This window comes from Podarcis filfolensis, assembly GCF_964270895.1.
Source record: "Podarcis filfolensis genome assembly, chromosome: 14".
Classification (NCBI taxonomy): Eukaryota; Metazoa; Chordata; class Lepidosauria; order Squamata; family Lacertidae; genus Podarcis; species Podarcis filfolensis.
The window spans coordinates 41,435,356-41,458,458 of NC_139616.1; the positions used below are offsets into that span (position 1 = coordinate 41,435,356).

The 23,103-nt window shown below is 45.4% G+C and overlaps 1 protein-coding gene across 3 annotated transcripts in view; it reads right to left on the reverse strand.

The window, feature by feature from the left end:
- Nucleotides 1-1,155: 1,155 nt before the first annotated feature.
- Nucleotides 1,156-23,103, reverse strand: part of TRRAP (transformation/transcription domain associated protein) — a 153,491-nt gene continuing 131,543 nt past the window's right edge. For all 3 annotated transcript variants that reach the window (XM_083584841.1, XM_083584840.1, XM_083584839.1), the window contains 6 exons: nt 21,380-21,605; nt 15,195-15,412; nt 9,920-10,104; nt 5,860-6,063; nt 4,624-4,818; nt 1,156-2,429 (listed from right to left, as the gene is read on the reverse strand). In XM_083584841.1, coding sequence (XP_083440967.1) covers nt 2,145-2,429; nt 4,624-4,818; nt 5,860-6,063; nt 9,920-10,104; nt 15,195-15,412; nt 21,380-21,605 — 1,313 coding nt within the window. In that variant the 3' untranslated portion in view covers nt 1,156-2,144. The remainder of the gene's footprint in view (nt 2,430-4,623; nt 4,819-5,859; nt 6,064-9,919; nt 10,105-15,194; nt 15,413-21,379; nt 21,606-23,103) is intronic.

Sequence of the window (23,103 nt, forward strand, 5' to 3'; positions counted from 1 at the left end):
AAATCGATGGATGTGACTGACAGGTGCATTAACTTCAATTGGTCTACTCCTGTGTAGAAATTTGCTGGCTACAACCCAATAGTTCTACTCTTGCCTATGACTTTTTTGGAGATCACCCAGGGTTATTAAGGTTTGCAATTTATGGTCACTTGTGAGATGGGACTATTTTTCAAAAGGTCTACTATAAACAATTATGTGAAAGCTGCCGACCCGTGACAGAATATTTATCATGTCATTTTATTATTGCTACCTGTTCGAGCTTTCTAAATCTAATGTGCTGTGGTGGTCGAAGTAATTTAACAGAAGGTGTATTTATATATAATTCAGGTAGGTAGCTGTGTTGGTCTAAAACAGTCAAAATAAATATCAGGTATCTGAAGAAGTGTGCATGCGAAAGCTTATACTCAGAACAAACTTAGTTGGTCTCTAAGGTGCTACTGGACAATTTTTTAATTTATATATAATTGTTAGACTAATAGGTGCTAAATGAATGTTTATAAGAGTTCCCTCTCCATATTTAGCATTTATGTTTACAATATGTGTGTTTAAATATATATAATGCACAGTGTTCTGCATTTTGGTAATACAATCAGCAATATATATGAAAGGAAACACTCCCTTTAGCTGCTACTGCTGCAACACAGCAAACAGAAGAGCCTTCTCAGCAGAGATACTGATGCAAGTCCCAAACCAAACATACTTCCTCATAAGCTTGTACCAAGCCAGGAGTTTTAAATTTTTTAGAAGCCGGATGCAGGTTCTTGGAACACGCCATTATGAACTGAGAGCTGTTCACCATTCAAGAACTCACCTAATGCCATACTAAAAAACGTAGCCACAGGAAGGATTGCTGCCAACCTCTCTGGACTAATTATTCAAATGCTAATTATTCAAGTAGGTGCTGGGTGTCCTAGGCCCTGTTTAAAATGGCACAAATGGCTAGCAAATTCATTACTGCACCAGACTCTTGTTATGTATGGGTCTTGTTCTTGGGCTGATTTAATATCTGCATTACCAAGAAGTGACATGATTATCTGCACACTGTGTATTTGCGTTGGGAACAGTTTTTTAATGCCATCAACCCTCTCTACTTTGGGAGCCTCATGTTGCCACTGCTTATTTTAATTCACTGCCACTTCAGGAAAACAAGCACCGTTAAAGCATTTTAGAAAATATTTATTTTGAAAAAGTTCACTCTGTACAAATTGGAACTGTAACATTCTGAACACTGCAAGTTTTATAAAAAAATGCTAACATGGGCCCAAATAAAAGCCATTTCTTTTCCCCCCTTCTTTTAAATTACAAAGGTAAAAACTAAAAACGTTTCCTACTGAATGATACACATTTAAAGATGGCAAAACTCAAGACATAACCAGCTTATCATATACTTTCTGACTTGTGTTGCACTGGTTCCATCAAAATATGCAACTTAAGGGATGACAAATTCACTTTTACAGTGCTCCTCCGACACAGAAGTGAGCCTCTAAACTAGGTTTCAGCAATGGGTCCATCTGTACAATGCACTGCAACAGTTAGGGAGAAAACTAGCACAATTTGATCATTTCTCACCCAGTAGTGACCCAAAAAGGGCAACCCCCCCCCTTCTCTATACATTTTGTTACAAAACCACTGTACAAACCCACTGCGATGCACATGTGACTGGATTAAAATGGCATTCATTCCAGCAGTCTTTGCACCAATCGGAAGGTAAACAACAAAGAAAACACTTTTTAGAAAATGAAAAACAGGAACGTCACGCAGGAAGACCCACAACGTGGGGGATACGAATTCCTTAAAAGTGTTCTTGAAATAAAACAAAAAGTTTGAACGAGTAGGCCTGCAGCTTCCGAGCCGCAAGCACATCCTCGCGGCGGCGCGAAGGAAGAGATGGTTCACTTTCTCCTCTCCCTAAGCCACTTCAAAGGAGTGATCCTTGGACGATAAGCATGCAAAAATGACTTTGAGGGGCATAGAGGCAGCGGTACTTCTGTAAACATGATCACACCGAAGACTGATGAAAAGGTGGGGTCAGGACGGGTGGAGATGTAGCGGCAAAGCAAGGCATAGTTCACAAAGAAGTGTTCACATTTCCCCACCCTTCTCCCCACCGCAACTACAGGCCGTAAGAACTTCACGGCGCCAAGTCAGAGCCAGGGGTGCCAGGCGGGATCCATGCGGCAGAGGTTGTCCAGGCTGTTTGCTGCAGCAACCAGGGTGTTGACTTTGCTCTCCCCCCCTTCGAACTGAGCCAGGTTATGCAGGCGTGTCATGATGGCGGTCACGGCTTTCTGAACCAGCGAAACGAGCTGCTGGCTGTCCATGTTCTCCGGCTGCCCTGCTGCCGAAAGCGGGGAGGAAGTATCCTCTTGGGTCTTCTTGTGCCAAGCAATTATTTCGTCCCGCAACACCGTCTTCAGGATGCCATCAACCTATGAGGAGCGGGGAGGGAGGAAGGGAAAATAATTATGTTTAACTAGGAGGGACTGTCAAGGGACTTAGCCAAACTGCAAGTGCTTTGGTCTTCCTGCAATAAACCTTAGCAACAACAACAAAACTCTTTACGGTGGCGTGTTCAGACCACTGCAGCCTAGAGTGAGCTGCGTTATTAAAGGCTCTGCATTTGATGTTTCCTTCTAGAACCATTTGTGACAGTTTACTTTTGGCTGTGCCCACCTTATGGAACCCCTTTGCCCCATGATGCGTGGCTATCTTTCTCCCTCATTGTATTTTCCTCGTTTATTGAAGCCCTTTTCAACTCAGGAAGCTTGTATTTGATCAGGCAGACAATACCTCTACTTAGAAAAACCCTCACTTCTGTCCCTTGTCTCTTTTGTAGTTGTTTCGTACTCGTTCTGCAAAACTGCAATTTCTGTGTTTTGTAAGCAAGCCCTGAACAGAAGAGGCAGAATATAAATGCTCCGATCGATCCGAAAAACCCGAGCCTTCAACTTCAGAAAAACCCAACGCTTCTGTAATTTTGATCCTCCCCACTTTTGTTTTTGGCTGTTTGGCCCCCTGCCCCCTTGCATTTAAGAAGTTAAGAGAGGATTTAGCACAACTGCAGGTTGAGTCTTTAGATGCCTAATTAGGAAAATCACACAGGCATACCACCTGCGTTCTTCGTGTGTCACGTGGCGTGTTTGGTGTAAAATTGCAAATTTGCCACCAGCTGCGAGGAGATGCTTCACCTTGGCGAAGCGTCAGAATTTAAAAAAGGAATTAAGCCCATTCCTTGAGCAAACTGTACCCTGCCAAGAGCCAAACTCCATCAAAACCACTATATATCATGAGCTTCCTTTTCCACTTAACAAGCCGCCAAGACAGATTCCTATTTGCGACATGATTCGTGGGGAAACCTAAACGATGCTGCTGATTTGCAACCCGCGCCACCGTTCTCAGGCTTGCAGACACCAGCATTGTTGATGGAATGCTGTGGCAACTGCTGAGGCACGTTAATTTCAACCCAACAGGCCAAGCTGAGAGCAGAATTACTGTCCGCTTTGCAGCGTTCTGCTGAAAAAACAGGACTGCTAGACTTTTTACGGATCTGCTGTAAGACATGGGAAAGTTAATTCATTCTCTAATTGTCTGGAAAATCCCCCCCCCCCCCGAATAGGGTCAAACCAGCAGAGCTATTTTCAGATGTGCTTCAGCTCAGTGTACAATCTACTGTGGTGATTCAGGAAGGGCAGGTGGGGGGACGGACACGCTCATCTGTGAGCCGAATTCTAGGGACATCGTAGGATCAAGCTCATATACCTGCAAGTTACATTTTCAAACTGATCGTAAGTAGCTAGCTACTCTATAAAAAGTGGGGGGAACAGTTACTAGGAGCGCAGTCATTTTCGCTATAATGTACTGCTGCGGAAGTGGGGCCAATTCCGTAGAGGACTGCAAAGCCAGGGCTATTATTTATTTATAAAAAGCTCATATTATGCTTATATGAGATTTCTGCCCGAAGGAGGAAAGGCTAGCGTGGAGGTACATGTTAAACTAGAGAATATTTTTGTTTCTCGGTGAAAAGGAAACCTGCCTATAGGAGAGCATTATCAGAAGAGCAGTGGCAGTGGGTGATAAACTCTTTCCCCACCAGTCGGTTCTCCCCTACCCTCATACACACACCCTCCCTTTGATAGGTTTATTTATGGTTTCTATGCCAAAGAGGCAGCGGTGGAGGAAGTCGCTTGGGTGCCTAGGGTGGCGCGCGCAGGGGCAGAGCAAGGCGCCCATAGGGGCGGGGTGCACAGCGGGGCCTCCAGAGTCTGCCTGCCTCCTCCCACTCCGCTGCCCTACAGGTGTGGGGGAGGCAGCGGGCAGACCATTTGAGCAACGCAGAGCCTGCGTGCGCCCAAGCCATGTCTCTCCCAGGAGAGACGCGTGGCTCGGGTGTGCTGCAGGCCCCACGGTGAGTGATGCCTAGCATTTTGTCACCCCCCCCCCAGTGGTGACACCCGGGGCGGCCTGCACCCCCCTTCCTCCGCCCCTGCAAAGAGGCAGGGGAGAGAGAAAGCAAAGAAGAAGAGCCAGGTAGGAAGATCGGATGGCTTTCACATAGGATGAAAGCTAAGGAGTCCAATTCAATTCTTTGGTACTAAACAAACTCCCACCCACACCTGTACATACCTTAAAGTTTGGTTGTGCGAAACAGCGAGCCACTGCAATCATAGATGCAGTGAGTGGACCAGAAACGCCAATGGTAGTGAGGAACTCAGAAATGTTTGGTGTGAGTCGGAATGGGACGGGGCGGTTGGCGTCAAGATCCCCGGTAGCATCATTGATATCAAAACGGAAGTAGGCCACGTTCAGTTTGCCGGTATCCTAGAGATTTTTTTAAAGACACACATATAAACCATAAGTATGGAAATCAGAAGAAAAACAAAAAGCTATCCAAAACTGATTTTATCCATGCAAATCTGAAAGACTTCCCTTGCATTCAAATTGTAAATGGGGGAAAGAATAAAAACAAGCTCTTCCAAAGGCATGTTTATGTTAACAGACTCCTGCTCAGGCACTATGAGCACAGACAACAGTTAACAAGAATTGCAGACATGTACACTATTCCTTGGGGACGCGGGTGGCGCTGTGAGTTAAACCACAGAGCCTAGGACTTGCTGATCAGAAGGTCGGCGGTTCGAATCCCCACGACGAGGTGAGCTCCCGTTGCTTGGTCCCTGCTCCTGCCAACCTAGCAGTAGATAAATAGGTATCGCTCCGGCGGGAAGGTAAATGGTGTTTCCGTGTGCTGCTCTGGTTCGCCAGAAGCGGCTTAGTCTTGCTGGCCACATGACCCGGAAGCTGTACGCCGGCTTCCTCGGCCAATAAAGCGAGATGAGCGCCGCAACCCCAGAGTCAGCCATGACTGGACCTAATGGTCAGGGGTCCCTTTACCTTTACCTTACACTATCTCCTATTAGCAGGGGTGTAAATATGACAGACAAAAACATCCTCAATAAAGTATCAATCTTGAATAAAGGGCTAGTAGAGGATCAGGGGCAGGGGAAAATATTGTTCCTATAATGTATTGCATAGAGGGGAACAGGGGTCTCCTATCAGCAGCTTTAACAAACTACACTTCCCAACATTCTCTGGGGGAAGCCATGGCTGCCTAAAGTGGTATGATACTGCTTTAAGTGCACAGTGCAGATGAGGCCATAAATATAAAGTGGGATATAAATCTACTAAACGAAACAAACAAAACAACAATTGTGAGATGCCTTAGTAACCCATACGGATGAAAAGACACAAATGCTATAAACAAACTTCTATTTGTGTTGTCATATTTATTATGCAAGTTGCCCCCGGATGCTGAAGGGCACCACGTGATGATTATGCAACCCGCAAACTAGTCCCAGTGCATACCTGAGCAATCTGCAGCATCTCAGGGTTAAGCCTGTTCAAATGGAAGACAAATTCTGCGAACCCGATCAGTGCCAACTGGATGGTGAACATCTTCCGGAAGGTCCAGTAATCGGTGGCATTTGGGAAGGTGTGCAAAGCCCACTCTTTCAGCATGCTCCGAGGCACCATGTTGCCCTGCACCTCTTTCAGAATATCACGGAGAACCTAAAACGGGGGAGGGAGAGGAAAGCCATCAGGATCATGTATTTCTATAAGGTTTTAAACAACTTCAAAGGGGCCTTTGCAACTATAATTAAGCACTTAAGACTGCAGCTATTGGGATGGACAGATTTACATCGGTTGACAACAGAAACACATTATGTATTTATTTATTCCAGGTTGATTTAAATCCTTAGAGTTGTGTCATGTTACACTTGCAAGCGAAGCTACTTCAAGAAGAAGCTCCCTTTAACCATTTTGGGGTGGGTTTTTTTTTTTTAAAAAAGCAACACCTTCATTTAATGAAAGCTGAAAGCAAAATGATAAGTCCTTTGAATATTTTAGCACATTATTTTATTTTATTTTAAAATCAGGCTTTTAAGTAAGCCCACAAAAGTTATAGTCTGCAGGGTTTTTTTCTTTTTAACTAGCCTGGTTCGAGAGCAGCAGCCTGCATTTCTAAGCTGGCTGCCTCGTCTGTCGTGGAAACAAAACTTAAAAGTACCAAAGACCTGTCTTCCAGCAAGTGAAGGAAGGATCCCTTCTCTATCAGTCCTCTGTGCTTCTGCGCTTTCCTTCCTCTGGATTTTCTTCCAGCGTGGAAATCAAACGAGTCCTTCCCTTGCCAACCTGCTCTTTTTACCTCCATGGAATTCCTTACTGCCCGTGGTGAAGAGGCAAGCCTGACTGAAATGTACTTTAGAATGCACAGGACTTGGGAGGTAAAATATATTGCAGGTCTTCTGTTATAGAAATGAAAAGATAAAATGGTAACCCAAATAAAAACATCTTGGAGATCCCAGGCCACAGGGAGGTTAGGCTGGCCTCAACCAGAGCCAGGGCTTTTTCAGCCGTGGCCCTGATCTGGTGGAACACTCTGTCACAAGAAATTAGGGCCCTGCGGGACTTGACATCTTTCCGCAGGGCCTACAAGACAGAGCTGTTCCACCAGGCCTTTGGCCAAGGCTCAGTCTGACTCCCTCTCTCCTTCTGCAATCCTCATAGAACTCTAGCCCAATGGTTGCCATTAATTTGACTCTGAATTGATTTTAGAATTAATTGATTTTAGAATGTATTTCAATTAATTGATTGTGATTTTATGTAAACTGTGTTATTTTTACTGTTGTCAGCTGCTCTGAGCCCAGCTTCGGTTGGGGAGGGCTGGATATAAATAAAAATGTATTATTATTATTATTATTATTATTATTATTATTATTATTATTATTTAGGCAATATTGCATTAGTGGCAATAGATGCCGCTGGGTTTCGGGAAAGGGAGAGTGTACTGTAGGAGCTCAATCAGCCAGCAGTTAAAACTGTGGAGTCTGGGACACTGTCCAGGGGTGCAATATGAAGAAACCTTGCTGAAGCTAAGGAGGTCTAGCTTGTTCCTAGACAAAAGGAAGTATCACCCATGACATCAGACTGGGCTGCCCACCCATGAGGCCTTTATCCCAGCAGAAGGAAGGTGTAACAGCAACTGAATGATACTGCATTACTGTTCATTTTATTCAAATTGTGCTGTATAGCTCACCCATGTGATGGAATTATATCATGCAATGTAGGAGAGATTTAAGAACAAACAAACAAGCAGAAGTGAGTAGGATGATAGGAGACTGGTGCACCCATAACCACGTCAAACCAAACTTTATCCATCTAGCATGGCTGCATCCAGCTTTGTAACTAAAGCAGTGGCAAGGAACCTGTGGTCTTCCAGAGGTTGCCAGGCTACAACATTCACAATCCCTCACCGGTAGCCGTGTTGGGTGGGGCTGATGGGAGCTCAGCAACAGCTGAAGGGCCAGAGGCTCCCCAAACCTAAACTGCAGGCCCGGCTACTAAAGTGTGGGCTTTGGGCTGTGGTTTCCACAAGCACCCTCTGAACCTCTTACGCCTCCCTGCATGGCTGCATGGCACAGATGTCGTGATGCATGTTCAAGCACTGAGAGGCAATACTATCTTTCCGCAGTCTGCACAGGGCCTGGTATGCTCGGGCTGCAATCAAGATCCGCTTCAAGCATCTGAGTATTAATGTTACCACACTTTCCGCAGCCAAGTTGTGCCTCCCATGTAAACATCTGTGAACTACCTCCATATTTAATTACCTATAGCGTGGACTGGCCTAATTAATTAGAAGGAGAAAATAAAGTGGGGACCTGCTCCACTGCACTAGAAAAGAATGATAATCACACTTGCTTAAATTAAATTACTCAGAGAGAGAGGGACTAAATTTCCACAACCAGAAGGGAAGAGCCTCAAAAAAGAAAATGGGAGAGAAAGACAGATGTTCCATGTCACTTAATTTTATTTTATGCTGTGCAAGGAATGAAAGGTTGTTTATTACAGACACAACTTTCAAGACACAACACACCTGGAACTGCATCAATTTCAATGGGAAGAAAGAGGACAGCACAATGCTTAATTATATGTGTTAAGGCTTTTAAAGTAACTATTTATTATTATAAATGGGCAAGGGTGATAATGGAATACTAAGCCTTAATTACACCACTTCAGGGGGATTCAAACTGTGTCTTAGTTGGCCTAGGGGGGAAAAATGGCAGATATCGGACAGGTTTTTTTAACGCCAAATGGAAAAAAGCTTCCTTTTTTGTTTTTGTTTTTGAAAAGAGAATGGTGGAGAGACCAGTCTATGGACTGAAACACAAAACAGGGAGAGCATTTGGGCAGGGCTTTCTGGGTGTCTGGAGCAACTAATACACATTACTATAGTCATCCTTAACAGCTTTGTATTGTTAAGCTGTATTATGAGGAAGCTGGTCCAGGACTGTCTGCATTGAAAGGCAGGGGTGACCAAGGATCTCATATAAAGGGGCTTCCCTATCATCTGCTACCTTACCCCCCCTTTTTTAAAGGGAGATATAAAGGATTGAATCTGGGACCTCCTGTGGGCAACACATACGCTCTACAAGTGAGCTATGATTCCTCTCCATCACAGAACCAAAGTGGAGGAACAGTGGCCCAAGGTGACATGGTGAGTTCATGGAAGAACTTCTCAATGAAGCAAGTTTCTCTTGAAGTACTGTTTGCATTAGGGATGGGGATCCTGTGGTCCTCTGAATGCTGTTAAGACTCCGGCTCCCATCACCCCTAGCCAGGATAACCAATGGTGAGAAGGGATGGGATCTGTAGTCTAAAAGCATCTGCAGCACTATGGGTTCCCTTGGTTCAAATGTGCTGGATCAAGCCAATGGCCCATCCAGTCCAGCATCTTGTTTTCACATTGGTCAGCCAGATGGCCACAGAAAGCCTGGAAGCAGGACCTGAGCACACCCACACTCTCCCCCTCCTATGGTTTTCAGCAGCTGGTACAAGGAAGAAGAATGCCATTGACCGTGGAGATGGAACATGGTCGTCATGGTTAGCAGTCATGGAGAGCCTTATCTTTCCAGAAATATGTTTAATCCTCTTTTAAGCCCATCCAAGTTGATGGCCATCACTGCCTCTTGTGGGACTCATGGCTCCGACAAGCAAAACAACCCATGCCAAACACCCAACAACCCACAGCTGCCTAACAAAACTTCTTTGTTGCATGTCTTGTCTTTTTCCGGTCATAATTACGCTCTATTAATCATACAAGGTGGAGAGGTAACAAGGCTCTTTTGAGGGTTTATGTTTTCGGAGCTTTGCCACAATATTAATGCGATGCAGGTGCCCGCTCAGTCCTCTGGCAGATCTACTTTGAAAGATTGTTTTGCCGATAAAAAGAAGGGGATGGGAGAGAGAGCAAGAGAGTGAAAAGATGAGATTGATGCATCAAATACGAGGCAAGGGAAGCAAAGGGAGGCGAAGAGCAGGCCTGGCGCAGAGAGCGTCTTAACGCATTCGTCACAGATTACAATACCTGATGGCTGGCCTGGGTCCCTCGTGCTTGGACGGTTGCCAGTCTGTCATAGTAGCGAGAAATCGGGCTGTCGTGCTCAATCCCCTTCTTGGCGCAGCGCTGCTTGTAGATCTCCACGAGGGAGAGAGATGAAGGATTGTCTTCGACCAGGCGCATCTGTGGAGAGACGGCCACGACTCGGGGGACTGGAGACAGGGAGAAAGGGGAAAATGTAAACTTAATGTCCTGAAGGATCACAGCAAACAAGCCCAACACATTATTTTTCCTCCTTTCCCCAGGACAGCCGTAACCATCAGGCCTCGTCCTTGCTTTTAAAGCTCTCCTGAGGCCTTCCCAGCCTCCATGTCTGCTCTTCTCTCCCGAGACATGCAAATCCATAACCTCTTTGCTTTTCCTACCATCCTCAGCTTCTCAAAGGCTTGCTTGTTCCTCGGGAACATGCTGCTGCAGTCAGGTACTGGTTGTAAGCCTCCCAGAGGCACCTGGATGGCCACTGCGAGAAGAGGATGCTGGACTGGAGCAGACATTAGATTGATCCAGCAGGGCTTTTCTTATGTTCTTTGAAGACATCGCCCATTCAGCATGGTGCTAACGCCAAAGTTGCATGTTTGGTCCCCATATGGGACAGCTGCATATTCCTGCATATCGGGGGGGGGGGCGATCCTCAGGGTCCCTTCCAGCTCTAAAACTCTATGATTCTTGTGTCTCTTTGGAAGAAGAGTGGGGGGAGCAGGACCCCTCCCTGGAGAGAGACCTGCACTGGCAGAGGTGGCACTGAATCCAGGCATCCCCACCCTAAGACCAGGGGTCTCCACACCAGTTGGCTGGGTCCTGGCCAGCTCTCTCTCACACATACATGCCCATCACCCCCCGAGCTGCAGCAGCAGAGAAAATGGCCAGCAAGACCTCTTGTCAAAGCACCTGGCTAGCTAGACGTGAGGCTACTTTGCAGGAGAGTAAAGTAGATCAAGCACCTACATGTTTTGGGACTTGACTGAGAGCCTGGAAGGGATGGAGCCTCCACTTTCTATATAAGTTTCCCAAAGGCTAATGAGATGCTTTACAGCTGCAGCGAAAGCTCCCTCAGAGCTTCAAGCCTTCCTGAACTGCGGAAACTGACATCGTCCCTCCTCAAAACTTTGGCCGCAATATTAAGTTGATTAATCGGTTCGATTAAATTGACTGGAAACATTTCAACAGACCTATAAAAGCTCCCCTCATTAAAACCAGTCAGCAGAGTTTAAAGCATTTAAAATGATTTAATACAAAAAGACACTCTCTTCTGTGTGTAAGGGGGGGTGTGCCTCTAAGAGGACAAAAGCTGCAACACATGCATGCGATGCTAAGCGCAAGGGTGAGGAAACCTCTGTCCCTCCAGTTGTTGTTGGATTCCAACTCTTATCAGTCCCAGTCAACGTTCCCAATGGCCATAGATGATGGCCGCTGTAGTTGAACAACACCTGGAGTTACAGGTTTGGAGGGAGGGACACCTTTTTAAAAGAACTTTTGGGCTTTTTTCCTCATATGCAAATGTCTGCAGATTTAATAATCAACCAACCAACCATTTAATTGAGTAAGAGATTAACCCAAAACTTAAACCTTCCCTGTGAAACCTTTGTGTAACCCTTTTGGCTAGCTGAAACTCAAGCCTAACTGCATAAAATAACTGCATTTCACATTAGTCCCTTGTTATCCTTGCTTGTCCTTTGTTGTCTTTGCCAAGGTCAAAAATCCAGATGTTCAAATAGTCCCCCAGATGCTGCCATGGTAAAATCCCTGGCTAGGGCTAGTAGGAGTTGGCTCACGTGTTCCTCAATCTTGCCATAGGACAGGGGTTAGGAACCTCTCACTCGCAGGCCAAATCTGGCCCAGCAAAGGTCTCAATTTGGCCCACAAGCTGTTTTCCCCAAACCACTTGCAGCTGCCCCACACCCAATGTCATACATGGTGTCAGGTGCGGGGCAAGCAGAGATGTGGCTGGATCAACTGCACAACCAGGTTCCCTGTGGGGAACTTGATCATGACCCCGATCCTGCAGATAGCAGTTTTAAAGGCAAGGCCAACCAAGCCTGCTGGATTGGTTATGTGACTGAGATTTCCCTGGGGAGCTCAGTTGTGGAACTGATCCCTGGAGAAAGAAGCTTTGCCAGCCCTGTGCCAGCAGATAACAGCAGTGGATTGACTGGTGGGTTGTCAAAATTGGCTAACGGCGGTGGGTAACAATAAATATCTGGCCTGCTGGATTCCCCACCAGTTATCTAGTTATAGGATCTGGCCATAAAGGTTCCCCACCCATTGCTGGACTATTGGAAGCTGTCTTATGCAGAGTCAAATCATCAGTCCATCTAGCTGACTACAGTGGTACCTCTGGTTACAAACGGGATCCGTTCTGGAGGCCTGTTTGCAACCTGAAAAGAACGCAACCCACGTCTGCGCACACGTGGGTCATGATTCGTTGCTTCTGCGCATGCGCATAATGTTATTTTGCGCGTCTACGCATGCATGAGCGGCGAAACCTGGAAGTAACCCGTTCCGTTACTTCCGGGTTGCCATGGGATACAACCTGAAAACGCACAACCAGAAGCAAACGTAACATGAGGTATGACTGTACTGTCTTTGCAGCCTGGCGGTGGCTCTCTCAAGGGTCTCAGACACAAGTCTTTCCCAGCCATACATTAAGATGCACACCAGGCCCTATCTAGGCAGAGGAATCCCTGTTAAAACTTCTCTTTGCTGCAAACCATTCTACAAAGGGGGATGTTACAACTTTACACGGGTCAGGACCTCAATATCTTAAGGACTGCCTCTCCCCATATGAACTGACACGGACCCTTCGTTTGTCATCCAAGACCCTCCTCTATGTCCTCCCTTCCTGAGAGGATTGGAGGGTGGTGGCATGAGAACGAGCCTTTTCTGTGGTGGCTCCCCGACTGTGGAATGCTCTCCCCAGAGAGGCTTGCCTGGTGCCATCATTACATGTCTTTAGGTGCTAGGCAAAAACATTCCTCTTTACCCAGGCCTTTGGCCCTTAAATAATCTATGACCTGCTAAATGTGGGGACGATGATGACTATTATTATTATTTTATGAGGATACTATTATTATGCTCCATAAAATAGGGTTTTTTATGTTGTACTCCACCCTAGGGGTATATAAATCAAATAAATAAATAATAATAATTATAAGAAACCTGAGCTTGGGCTCCACCACAGGACTGAAATACCCTGTTCACTTATGGTGCCTCATGAGCAACAAGCGCAAGGAGAAAAGGGTTTGCAAGAAGAAGAAGCCTTCTACATCGAAGCAGATTTGGGACTGGCAAAGTATGTAGACATCAGTTCTCCCACTGCCGTGATGTTCGGCCTGAAGTGTGTCAAGTGGCACTCGTCGTCCACTCTCGGCACACTCAAGAGCTCTGCTATGAAAGAGAACTCACAAGAAAGAACCATTTGTTTGTACTAGACGCCAGGCCCCACAAAGGCATTTCTCAATGAAGAGCTGTATTACCCTGAACAGGATTTCAAGCCTCCCATTGCTACACCACGCCAGCTGCAAATCTGGAGAGTCGTGGGCTACTCTGCTCACTTTTATGTCAGAGACAAGGATAATTTCTGCTCAGATAAAAATCCACCTACTGCTGACACGCTCGCTTTATCCGATTATGCCGTGAAGCACAATTTTTCGTTCCGAAAGAAGAAAGCCCAACCCTGGCTCAAAACTATGGGAGGCTCGGGAGAACGGCAGCAACTAGAGAGGAAAGGCCTGGCAAGCAGAGAGGAAGCGACTTTCAGCGACAAGGTTATTCCCGCTTCACTAAGGCTCTGCCGGGGTGCCTTTAGCTCCGCTTTATACCTGATGCGTCACCAGCCAAAGGCTCTCATTCTGTTCTTATATACAACCAAGTCGTACTCAGGGAAAACCCAATGAAATTAATGGACCAATGTTCACCATCATGTCCGTTCAGTCAGATGGGTTGACTCCCGAGTATGACTAACATTGGATACAATAATTAGTGGGACGCGGGTGGTGCTGTGGTCTAAGCCTCTTGGGCTTGCCAATCAGAAGGTCGGAAGTTCAAATCCCCGTGACGGGGTGAGCTCCAGTTGCTCTATCCTAGCTTCTGCCAACCTAGCAGTTCAAAAGCACACCAGTGCAAGTAGATAAATAGGTACCACTGCGGCAGGAAGGTAAACGGCATTTCTGTGCTCTCTGGCACTCGTCATGGTGTCCCATTGTGCCAGAAGCAGTTTATTCATGCTGGCCACATGACTCGGAAAGCTGTCTGCGGACAAACACCGGCTCCCTTGGCCTGAAGCAAAATGAGTGCCGCAACCCCATAGTCCCCTTTGACTGGGCTTAACCATCCAGGGGACCTTTATCTTTTTTACAATAATTAGTAACAGTAGTACAGGTAAGTCGCATCATACGCTCCTTTAATTAGAATCATAGAACTGTTGGAACTCCTAGGATAATCTAGTCTAACCCCCTACAATGGAGGAATCTTTTGTCCAACATGGGGCTTGAACCCACAACTTTGAGATTAAGAGTCTCATGCTCTGCCATTCGAGCTACATGACTGTGGCTTTGCGTGGTTGCCTCAGACAGCATAGGACAAAGGTCAGAGATGATAGCAGCCGTAGTCCTGCAATATCTGGTAGGCCACAGGTCCCCCACTCCTGCCACTGAGGGAGCCTCTCTGCTATGTAGTAGAGGGATCAAGGTGAATGAGCAACGGTGCACAAATGTTGGCTTGGCTTACAAGCCAGCTCTTACTCGTTTTCACAAGCAACGCCCACCCTGGTCTGTGGGCAGTTGCAGAGGGCTTTGGAGAGCGCAAGACTTCTTAGCTGCACGGAGGGATGGAGAAAAATAGCAGGAAAGGCTCCTGCTGTTTCTTTCCTGCTCCAAACTGCAGAGCAAGTGGAAGAAGACTCCACTTCTCCTTTGAGCAAGCCCTCTGACGAGTGCAAAGGGCTTGGGATGTTGAAGTCTTCTCTTCTCTGCGCCATTAAGAAAGAGCAGGAGAAACTCCCGCTGCTTCTTTTTGTATTCAAACCTCAGCGTGAACCAGAGTCTGGGAAAGGATTCCTTGCATCCTTCCAGCCAGAGGACTGACAGCTGGCGTACCAGGGGACCCTTCGGAACTCAGGACTTGTCTTCTCAACACATCTTGAGGTTGCGCATAACAAAAAGTTATTCAAGGCACTTGAAGGCGTATGATCCTTTAGAGCTCCTTGTTTGAAATCCTAGGAACAGCTCGCTGCACCCATACCTACCTGTGAAAAAGAGATGCCTCTTTGTGGTTTCTTTCCTCTTCTCCAAACAGGGGTTGAGGAGGCGAAGGAGCTGTAATACTCGTTCCTCTCTGCGTGACTCTGTCAGGCAAGCGTCGTTCATTACGAGATACGGGTAAATCTTTCCATTATGACCTCGGATATAGAGTCTTCTGGCTGCAGTGTTATGCTTTTGTACTATCTCCACTCTGGGCATAAACCTATCAAGGGGGTGGGGAAGAGAGAAAGAGAAAGAGATAAAAGCACCTGAGCTTTCAAAGTCTAAAGCTTCATTTCGTTCCTCCAAGATGAAAGCTAAGATTTTTTTAAAAAGGGGGGGAGACCCTGAAATGCCATACTTAAAGCTAACAAAATGAAGCATATTAGCGGCTGAGTTTTTGTAAAACTAACATTCTCATTATGAATTTTTATAATGATGCTGCTACATTTTCTATTACGCAGCTCAGCCAAGACTGGTATTATGTATGAAAAGCTTCCAGCATCTTTTGTCTTCTCCAAATTGACTGAGAAATGATTTTTTCAATAGACAGAAACAACAAAACCAAGTCGCTTGGTGTAGCTTGGTTCTGATTTCCATATTACTGTCAGTGAAACCACGACGAGAGCAGAAGACTGAGCATGCAATGGGATGCTTCAGATTTGAGAGCAGTTACAGAAGTTTAAAGGTCATCCACTGCTGCTGATACTGCCACACACACACCCTTCCCCAAAATCTCTCTCAAGTACACATGGAGGAGCTAAACTGAAATGTATCCAAAGTGGTCTTGAAAGGCAGAAAATAAATCCATTCTCTTTTTAAAATGGCTTAATTCTAATTCTGCACAACTTCTCAACCCACCAAGCTGAATCCGGCCCATTACTTGCAGCCCAACATATACTCAACAAGGCCGACAGAAAAATCACACAGCTGCAGTGTGTGTGTGTGTGTGTGTGTGTGTGTGTGTGTGTGTGTGTATGTGTGTGTCTTGCAAGCCATCTAATCTAACCACATGCTTGATGTAGGAAAATCCAGAGAGAGAGAAACCCTAACAGATGGCTGCCCAACATCTGCTTACAAAACCTCCAGCACAGGAAAATCTATGGCAATTGGTTCCACTGGTGTACTGATCTTACCATTAAGACGTTTCTCTAACATTTTAGCCATTAAATATAGCCCTGCCCTGGGAGCCTTAAATCACTGGTCCATCTAGCTCCATACTGTCTACACTGACTGGCAGTGTCTCTCCAGGGTCACAGACAGATGTCTCCCTCCCAGCCCAACCAGAAAATGCTATCCTGGGACCTTTCACAATAAAAGCAGTTGCTCTACCACCAGTCTTTGCCCTCTGCGTGACAGCCCTACAGGTACTGTAGAATCAAAGAACCACAGAATTGGAAGGGACCATGTGGATCAATTAGTCCAACCACCTCCAATGCAGGAATCCTTTGCCCAACATGGGGCTTAATAATAATAATAATTCTATTATTTGTACCCCGCACATCTGATTGGGTTGCTCCAGCTACTCTAGGTGGCTTCCAACATATATAAAAACATAATAAAACATAACACCGAAAGCTTTCCTACACATGGCTGCCTTCAGATGTCTTCTAAAGGTTATACAGTTACTCATCTCCCAGACACTGAGGTCCAGCGCCGAGGGCCTTCTGACAGTTCCCTCACTGAGAGAAGCGAAGTTACAGGGACCCAGGTAGAGGGCCTTCTCGGTAGTGGTGCCTGCCCTGTAGAACGCCCTCCCATCAGATGTCAAGGAAATAAACAACTATATGACTTTTAGAAGACATCTGAAGGCAGCCCTGTTTAGGGAAGTTTTTAACAACTGATGTTTTAATGTATTTTTAATCTTTTGTTGGAAGCCGCCCAGAGTGGCTAGGGAAACCCAGCCAGATGGACGGGGTACAAATAATAAATTATTCTTCTTTTTCTTCTTCTTACTACTATTGAAAAGGCCCTCTGCCTGGTTCCCTGTAACTTCACTTCTCACAGCGAGGTAACAGCCAGAAGGCCCTTGGTGCCTTCTATGTCTCGGCTGAACAATGGGGGTGGAGACACTCCTTCAGATATACAGGGCCAAACCCACAACCCTGATATTAAGAGTCTCATGCTCCAAGTTATTCCAATTTGGTGGTACCTGTGCATGGCCTCACTCGGCCTTGTCTTCTTCAAGCCTGAATAATCCATTGAACCATTCCTCACAGGATACACCTTCCATACCCTCTGAACCATCTTCTCTGAACCTTTTCCAACCTGTCAATTTATCTACCTGCAGCACACAGAACTGAAGACTGCATCTAACTACATTCCACGCAACAACAGATGCGCTAAATTAATGAACCTACGCTAGTCACGCCCACTCCGAGCACTTTTTACAATCCATTGCTCCATATGAGCACTGAGCAGTGGTGGAGGTGGAGCCAACTCAGCGGCTGAGCACCTGTTTTGCGAGAAGAAGGGTTCCCAGGTCAATCCCTGGCATCTCCAGATAGGGGACCAGGGAGCAGGAGGTGGCAGCAGGTACCTCTGCCTGAGCGCCCGAGGAGTCAGGGCCCATGAAAGCAGCTGTCATCTAACCTGGTTCAAGGCAGCTTCCTGTACGTTTGGACTGATGGGTAGGCCTGTTTTAGATCTTGGCTCACGCCAAAAATAAAATTCTTAGGCTCTCAACCTCAAAAACCGCAGGCAAAGTTCTGCTGAAAAAAAGAGAGCCTTCCTGCTCCCTCCCTCACCCCGGCTGCTCTCAACAGCCTGGGGGAACCCTCCCGAATGGTGTGCGCTGTCGTGTGATGGGCAGCAGCTGGGAGGAACTGGCAAAGACCTCTCCTCCCCTTCCATCCTGTATGGCTGGAAGATCGTTTATCTCACTTTTAAGCAAGATTGCTTCATTCAGGTGAGTATTTATTTACTTTTTACTTCGTTGTTGCTGCTTTTCTTCTTCTTTTAAAAAAGTGCTTTTTTAAGTTTTCAAGAACAACAAGGAAACAAAAAATGTATGGAGCACATTACTGCAGCTGGAAATAAAATAAACAGAAATCTCAGCATACTTCTGCAGACATCATAATAAAATAAGATTCTGCAATGGGACAGTTTGGAAGCAAGAGCCACATACTGGTAAGGTGGCCTTGCCACGGAGAGATGTGTATTGTTGTGGGCCTATGCAGTGCACTATTTTTATTTATAAAGCATATGAATGGTCACCATCTCACATCAAAATGGTCTTGTTTTAAAAACCCTCCTGTGATGGTTTAAATGCTCGGCCAAGGCTGTGTCCCATACTCTCCCAAACAATTCCACTAGAGGGAATTGATGCAGATGTCCAGCGTAAGGCAATTTTGAGTCTGGCTGCTGCAAGCAGCAGAGCTAACAGCTCCTTGGGAACAAGGGTGGGATTTAAATCTCTTTCAAGAGCCAAGAGAGATAATACTGGGTCCTTGCTATTCAAAAAACAATGTTAGTCAAAAATATGGATGGTTAACTCATGAAAGACCTAGAAAGACTCAGTAGTATAAAGAGTGAAAAGGAAGTGAAATACCTGGAGATATGGTTAACGGCGAATAATAATAATAATAATATCTTTAATGATAACTGTGTAAAGGTTTGGAAAGAAATCAAAAAAGATATGCAAATTTGGAGCAGAATGCAATTGTCACTGTTGGGCAAAATTTCTGCTATAAAAAAAAATGTACTTCCAAAGATGCTATTTCTATTTCAGACAATACCTATAGTTAATGATATTCGAAATTTTGGCAGGGAAGAAAACCCAGGACAAAACGCAAAATTATGATTGATACTGCTGCTGTTAATGCTACTTTCACTACTATTTTGTTTTACTGTTGGGATTCTTTTGTTTTACTGTTGGGATTCTTTTGCTATTTTTATTTGTAAGCCCCCTTTTAAGATTGACTGCATCATGGAAAGGCAGCATACAAGTGGGGAAATAAAGTGGCTTCAATTTATGCAAAGGGTCCTTTAGATCGCCGTTGTGACTCCCAACATAGGAATACAGGAAGCTGCCTATTGGTCAATCTAGGAAGTCAGACCATTGGTCAATGTAGCTCAGTATCGCCTACGCTGACTGGCAGTGGCTGTCAGGATTATGAACAGGAGCCTTTCTCAGCTCTACCTGGAGATGCCAGGGGTCAAAGCTGGCACCTTCAGCTGGCAAGGCAGATGCTCTATCACTGAGCTATGGCCCTTCCCCAGCAAACCATAGGTTTGCACCCAGATCTCACAAGTGCTATTCTAGAATGACAAAGAGATACATCTAGCACAGGGTTTGAGAGCGTGGTACCAGCCACTTAAAATCAACAGCTCTGAACCCTTGGTCCGTAAACTTTCGTAAAGGTGCTCTCTCTGCGGTCTCTGTCTTTGCCCCTGCAGGAAATGGCCGAGCTCAGCTTTCATGACTGTGTAGGAGGGATTTTAAAAACAACATATCGGCTCCCACACACTAAAAAGTAGTTGCTTGTTAGTCAGGACTCTATAAAGGACAGAATGCCTTCCTGTTGGCAGGCTTAGTTTCTCTCGCCTTGGAAAGAATCAACCATGCAGATGCACACTGCTGTTGGGAGCCCTTGGGAACATCTGACTAATCCCTGGCAAGACACCAAAGTAGATAATCAGGCCTTGAAATGAAAAGAAAAAAGAAAAAAAGTAGGAAACTAATGGCTCAAGACAGGGAAGGCCAATTTTGTTCAACCCTTGGTGCGTCCACCAAATTTTAATCAATGCATGGAGGAAAAAAGGTTAGTCTGCAATTTTGCCTCCTAAGGAAAAGAAATTGTCAGGAAACAGAAATGCTCCAAAACCGAAATATTACACTTCTCATGGAGCATAAGGCAAAATCGTACTTTTTCCCCCAGATCTGTTAACTGTAGCTATTTGTTTACACTGCATTTTCTATTTATTTATGGGATTTGTATTCTACCTTTCAACCTAAAATCTCTCAGAGCAGGATAGGGAAAGAGTGTATATTTATAAATGCAACAAAAAACAACACATCTAAACAAAACCGACACTTAAGGCTGCAGTTAAACTTCTTGGTAAAAATATCAGCTAAAAACTAGGGTAAAACAATGTTAGCACACCCTTAGGAGCCTGGCAACAGGAGATATGATGTGTGGTGCTATCCTTTTACTTTCTTTTGTAATCTATCTTTAGATCACAAGCCTTTGAGTACAGCCTGTGTCACTTTAAATTCCTGTGCAGCACACATTGCTGTGATTTGTTAAAGGTGTTGGGAACTGTAGATCTGTGAGAAGGAAACTACAATTCCCAGGATTCTCTGGGGGAAGTCGTGTGCTTTAGATGTGTGGCGTGGCTCTCCTGCTCGTCTTCCATTAATTCGTCTGTAAACCCGACCAAATATGGTGGCAGAAACTGTTTCAGGCCCCAGATGATTGTGTCTGGAGAACAGAGAAACCCAGGAAAATGGAGAGGTTAATTTTGGGTTGGATCCAGACAAAGTTAGTTGAACTTAGGTTCCCAGGGAATCACTGAAGTTAATTTATGACTAACTAGTCTTCCTCCTAATAATAATAATAATAAATTTTATTTATACCCCGCCCTCCCCAGCCAAGGCCGGGCTCAGGGCGGCTAACAACCAATAATAAAAAAAGTTGAATGAGTACAACTTAAAAACAAGATTAAAATACAACATTAAAACATTAAAAACATTAAAATGCAGCCTCATCACAGGAGGAGAAAGGAAAAAAGAAAGAGGGGGAGGGAATCAAATTGACTCCAAGCCAAAGGCCAGGCGGAACAACTCTGTCTTACAGGCCCTGCGGAAAGAAATCAGATCCTGCAGGGTCCTGGTCTCATGAGGCAGAGCGTTCCACCAGGCCGGAGCCAGTGTTGAAAAAGTCCTGGCTCTGGTTGAGGCTAATCTGACTTCCTTAGGGCCCGGGACCTCTAGGGTGTTGCTATTTATGGACCTTAAGGTCCTCCGCGGGGCATACCGGGAGAGGCGGTCCCGTAGATATGAGGGTCCTAGGCCGTGAAGGGCTTTAAAGGTCAAAACCAGCACCTTAAATCTGACCTTGTGCTCCACCGGGAGCCAGTGACCTACTAGTGACCTACGTTCAGCTACCTTAGCCTGGAACTAACCCAAGAAGTTCTGGTACGTATAACTAGTGCACTTCCCAGCCTTAGCTTTCAACCCTGGATTTACCGTGCAATCTTGATGTAATAATGTGTCGGCTTTGGCATAAGGAACTCTCCAGGAATTTCCACTTCGGCTGTTTGGGCCGAGAAGTTGCTCAGGAATCGGCACTTTTCCTCTATGAGGAAGAACTTGGGAAGCTGCTTTGTTTTTGCCTCGAGAATTTTGATCCATTTCTTCAGCTTAGAAATAAGATTGTGGAGCTTCATGGAGCCTGGCACGCTGAAGTCGAAATCTAGCAGATAAAACAAAATAAATCCAACAGAAAATTGCTTGTTAGAAATGTGATGCAGGTATTTAATCAAAACTCTGCTTGGTGTAAACACCTTGCATAGTTAAGGTATCTGGGCTTTGGAGCCTTACCCCAGGGAACTGCTACTGTTTTTCTTTACTATTTGCACAATAGTAAAATGAAGGAAAGCAGGAAAGATTATTATCGCATACAACAGAAATTATTATAGTAGTCACTTTTAGCCTAACACACATTATTGCCAAGGAAATCCATGTATAAAATAGATGAGCTGTTAGCAAAAGCGATTCAAGCTCATCTGTTCCAATTTACACTGGCAGAGATTACACATTAAACATACTTGTTTCTGTCATCTGTTTTCCCATTATGTGGATGCTGTTTCTTGTTGGGCTATGTCTAAAACTGCCTTTTTAAAAATGTCCCTGAGCACCTCTCTCTGTACCAGTGCAACAGAGAAAGAAGAAGAAGAAGAAGAAGAAGAAGAAGAAGAAGAAGAAGAAGAAGAAGAAGAAGAGGAGGAGGAGTTTGGATTTGATATCCCGCTTTATCACTACCCGAAGGAGTCTCAAAGTGGCTAACATTCTCCTTTCCTTTCCTCCCCCACAACAAACACTCTGTGAGGTGAGTGAGGCTGAGAGACCTCAGAGAAGTGTGACTAGCCCAAGGTCACCCAGCAGCTGCATGTGGAGGAGCGGGGAAGCGAACCCGGTTCACCAGATTACGAGTCCACCGCTCTTAACCACTACACCACACTGGCACAATTAACCGCATAGCATTGGTCGGGCAGTTCACCCACCTATCGGTCGGAATCAACACCTTCAAAAATACAACAACAAAAGTTATCAAGTCACATATGTGTTTTAATTCTCATAGAAACCGTCTTATATCTTAATTCACATACAAATCTACTTAAGGATTAAGATTTGTGCCTGAGGAAATTCTTGGAAGCAAGGCAAGTGAGAAAGACCAATAATCGTTCTTGACAGCAGTGGTAGCTGTGGCCCAGTATGGCTGTGGGCAAGGGAAAAGTTCCTGTGTGGTAGGCTGGCTCGCTGGCATCATCAACCCCAGCTAGCCGCAGGGAGTGATAGGAATCCTCTACCTCTTTTGAATTTAAACTGGCCAATTAGAGCCCAGGCTGCTGGGTGGAAATTTGGAGACAAGACCTCGGTAAGCCTGCTTCCACTCAGGTCCGTCTCCAAATCATAAAAACTGACTGCATAGCCTCCAAGCAGCATCAGACATCCCACCCTCCGGCCTTGTATAATTTTGTCCTCACCTAAAGGTAAGCAGGTGTGTGACCTTGCTGTGGAGTGGCTTCGTCGCCTTATTCAGGGTCAGGGAGGAATTTGCCTGCAGACCAATTGGGCTGGTTTGGAGGTTTTGCCTACCTCCATGCAACTGTCACAGCTTGTTGGCGGGAAAAGCAGTTGGGTTGCATCTTTAGTCTAATCAGGTGGTGGGGGGAGGAAACTTACCCTCT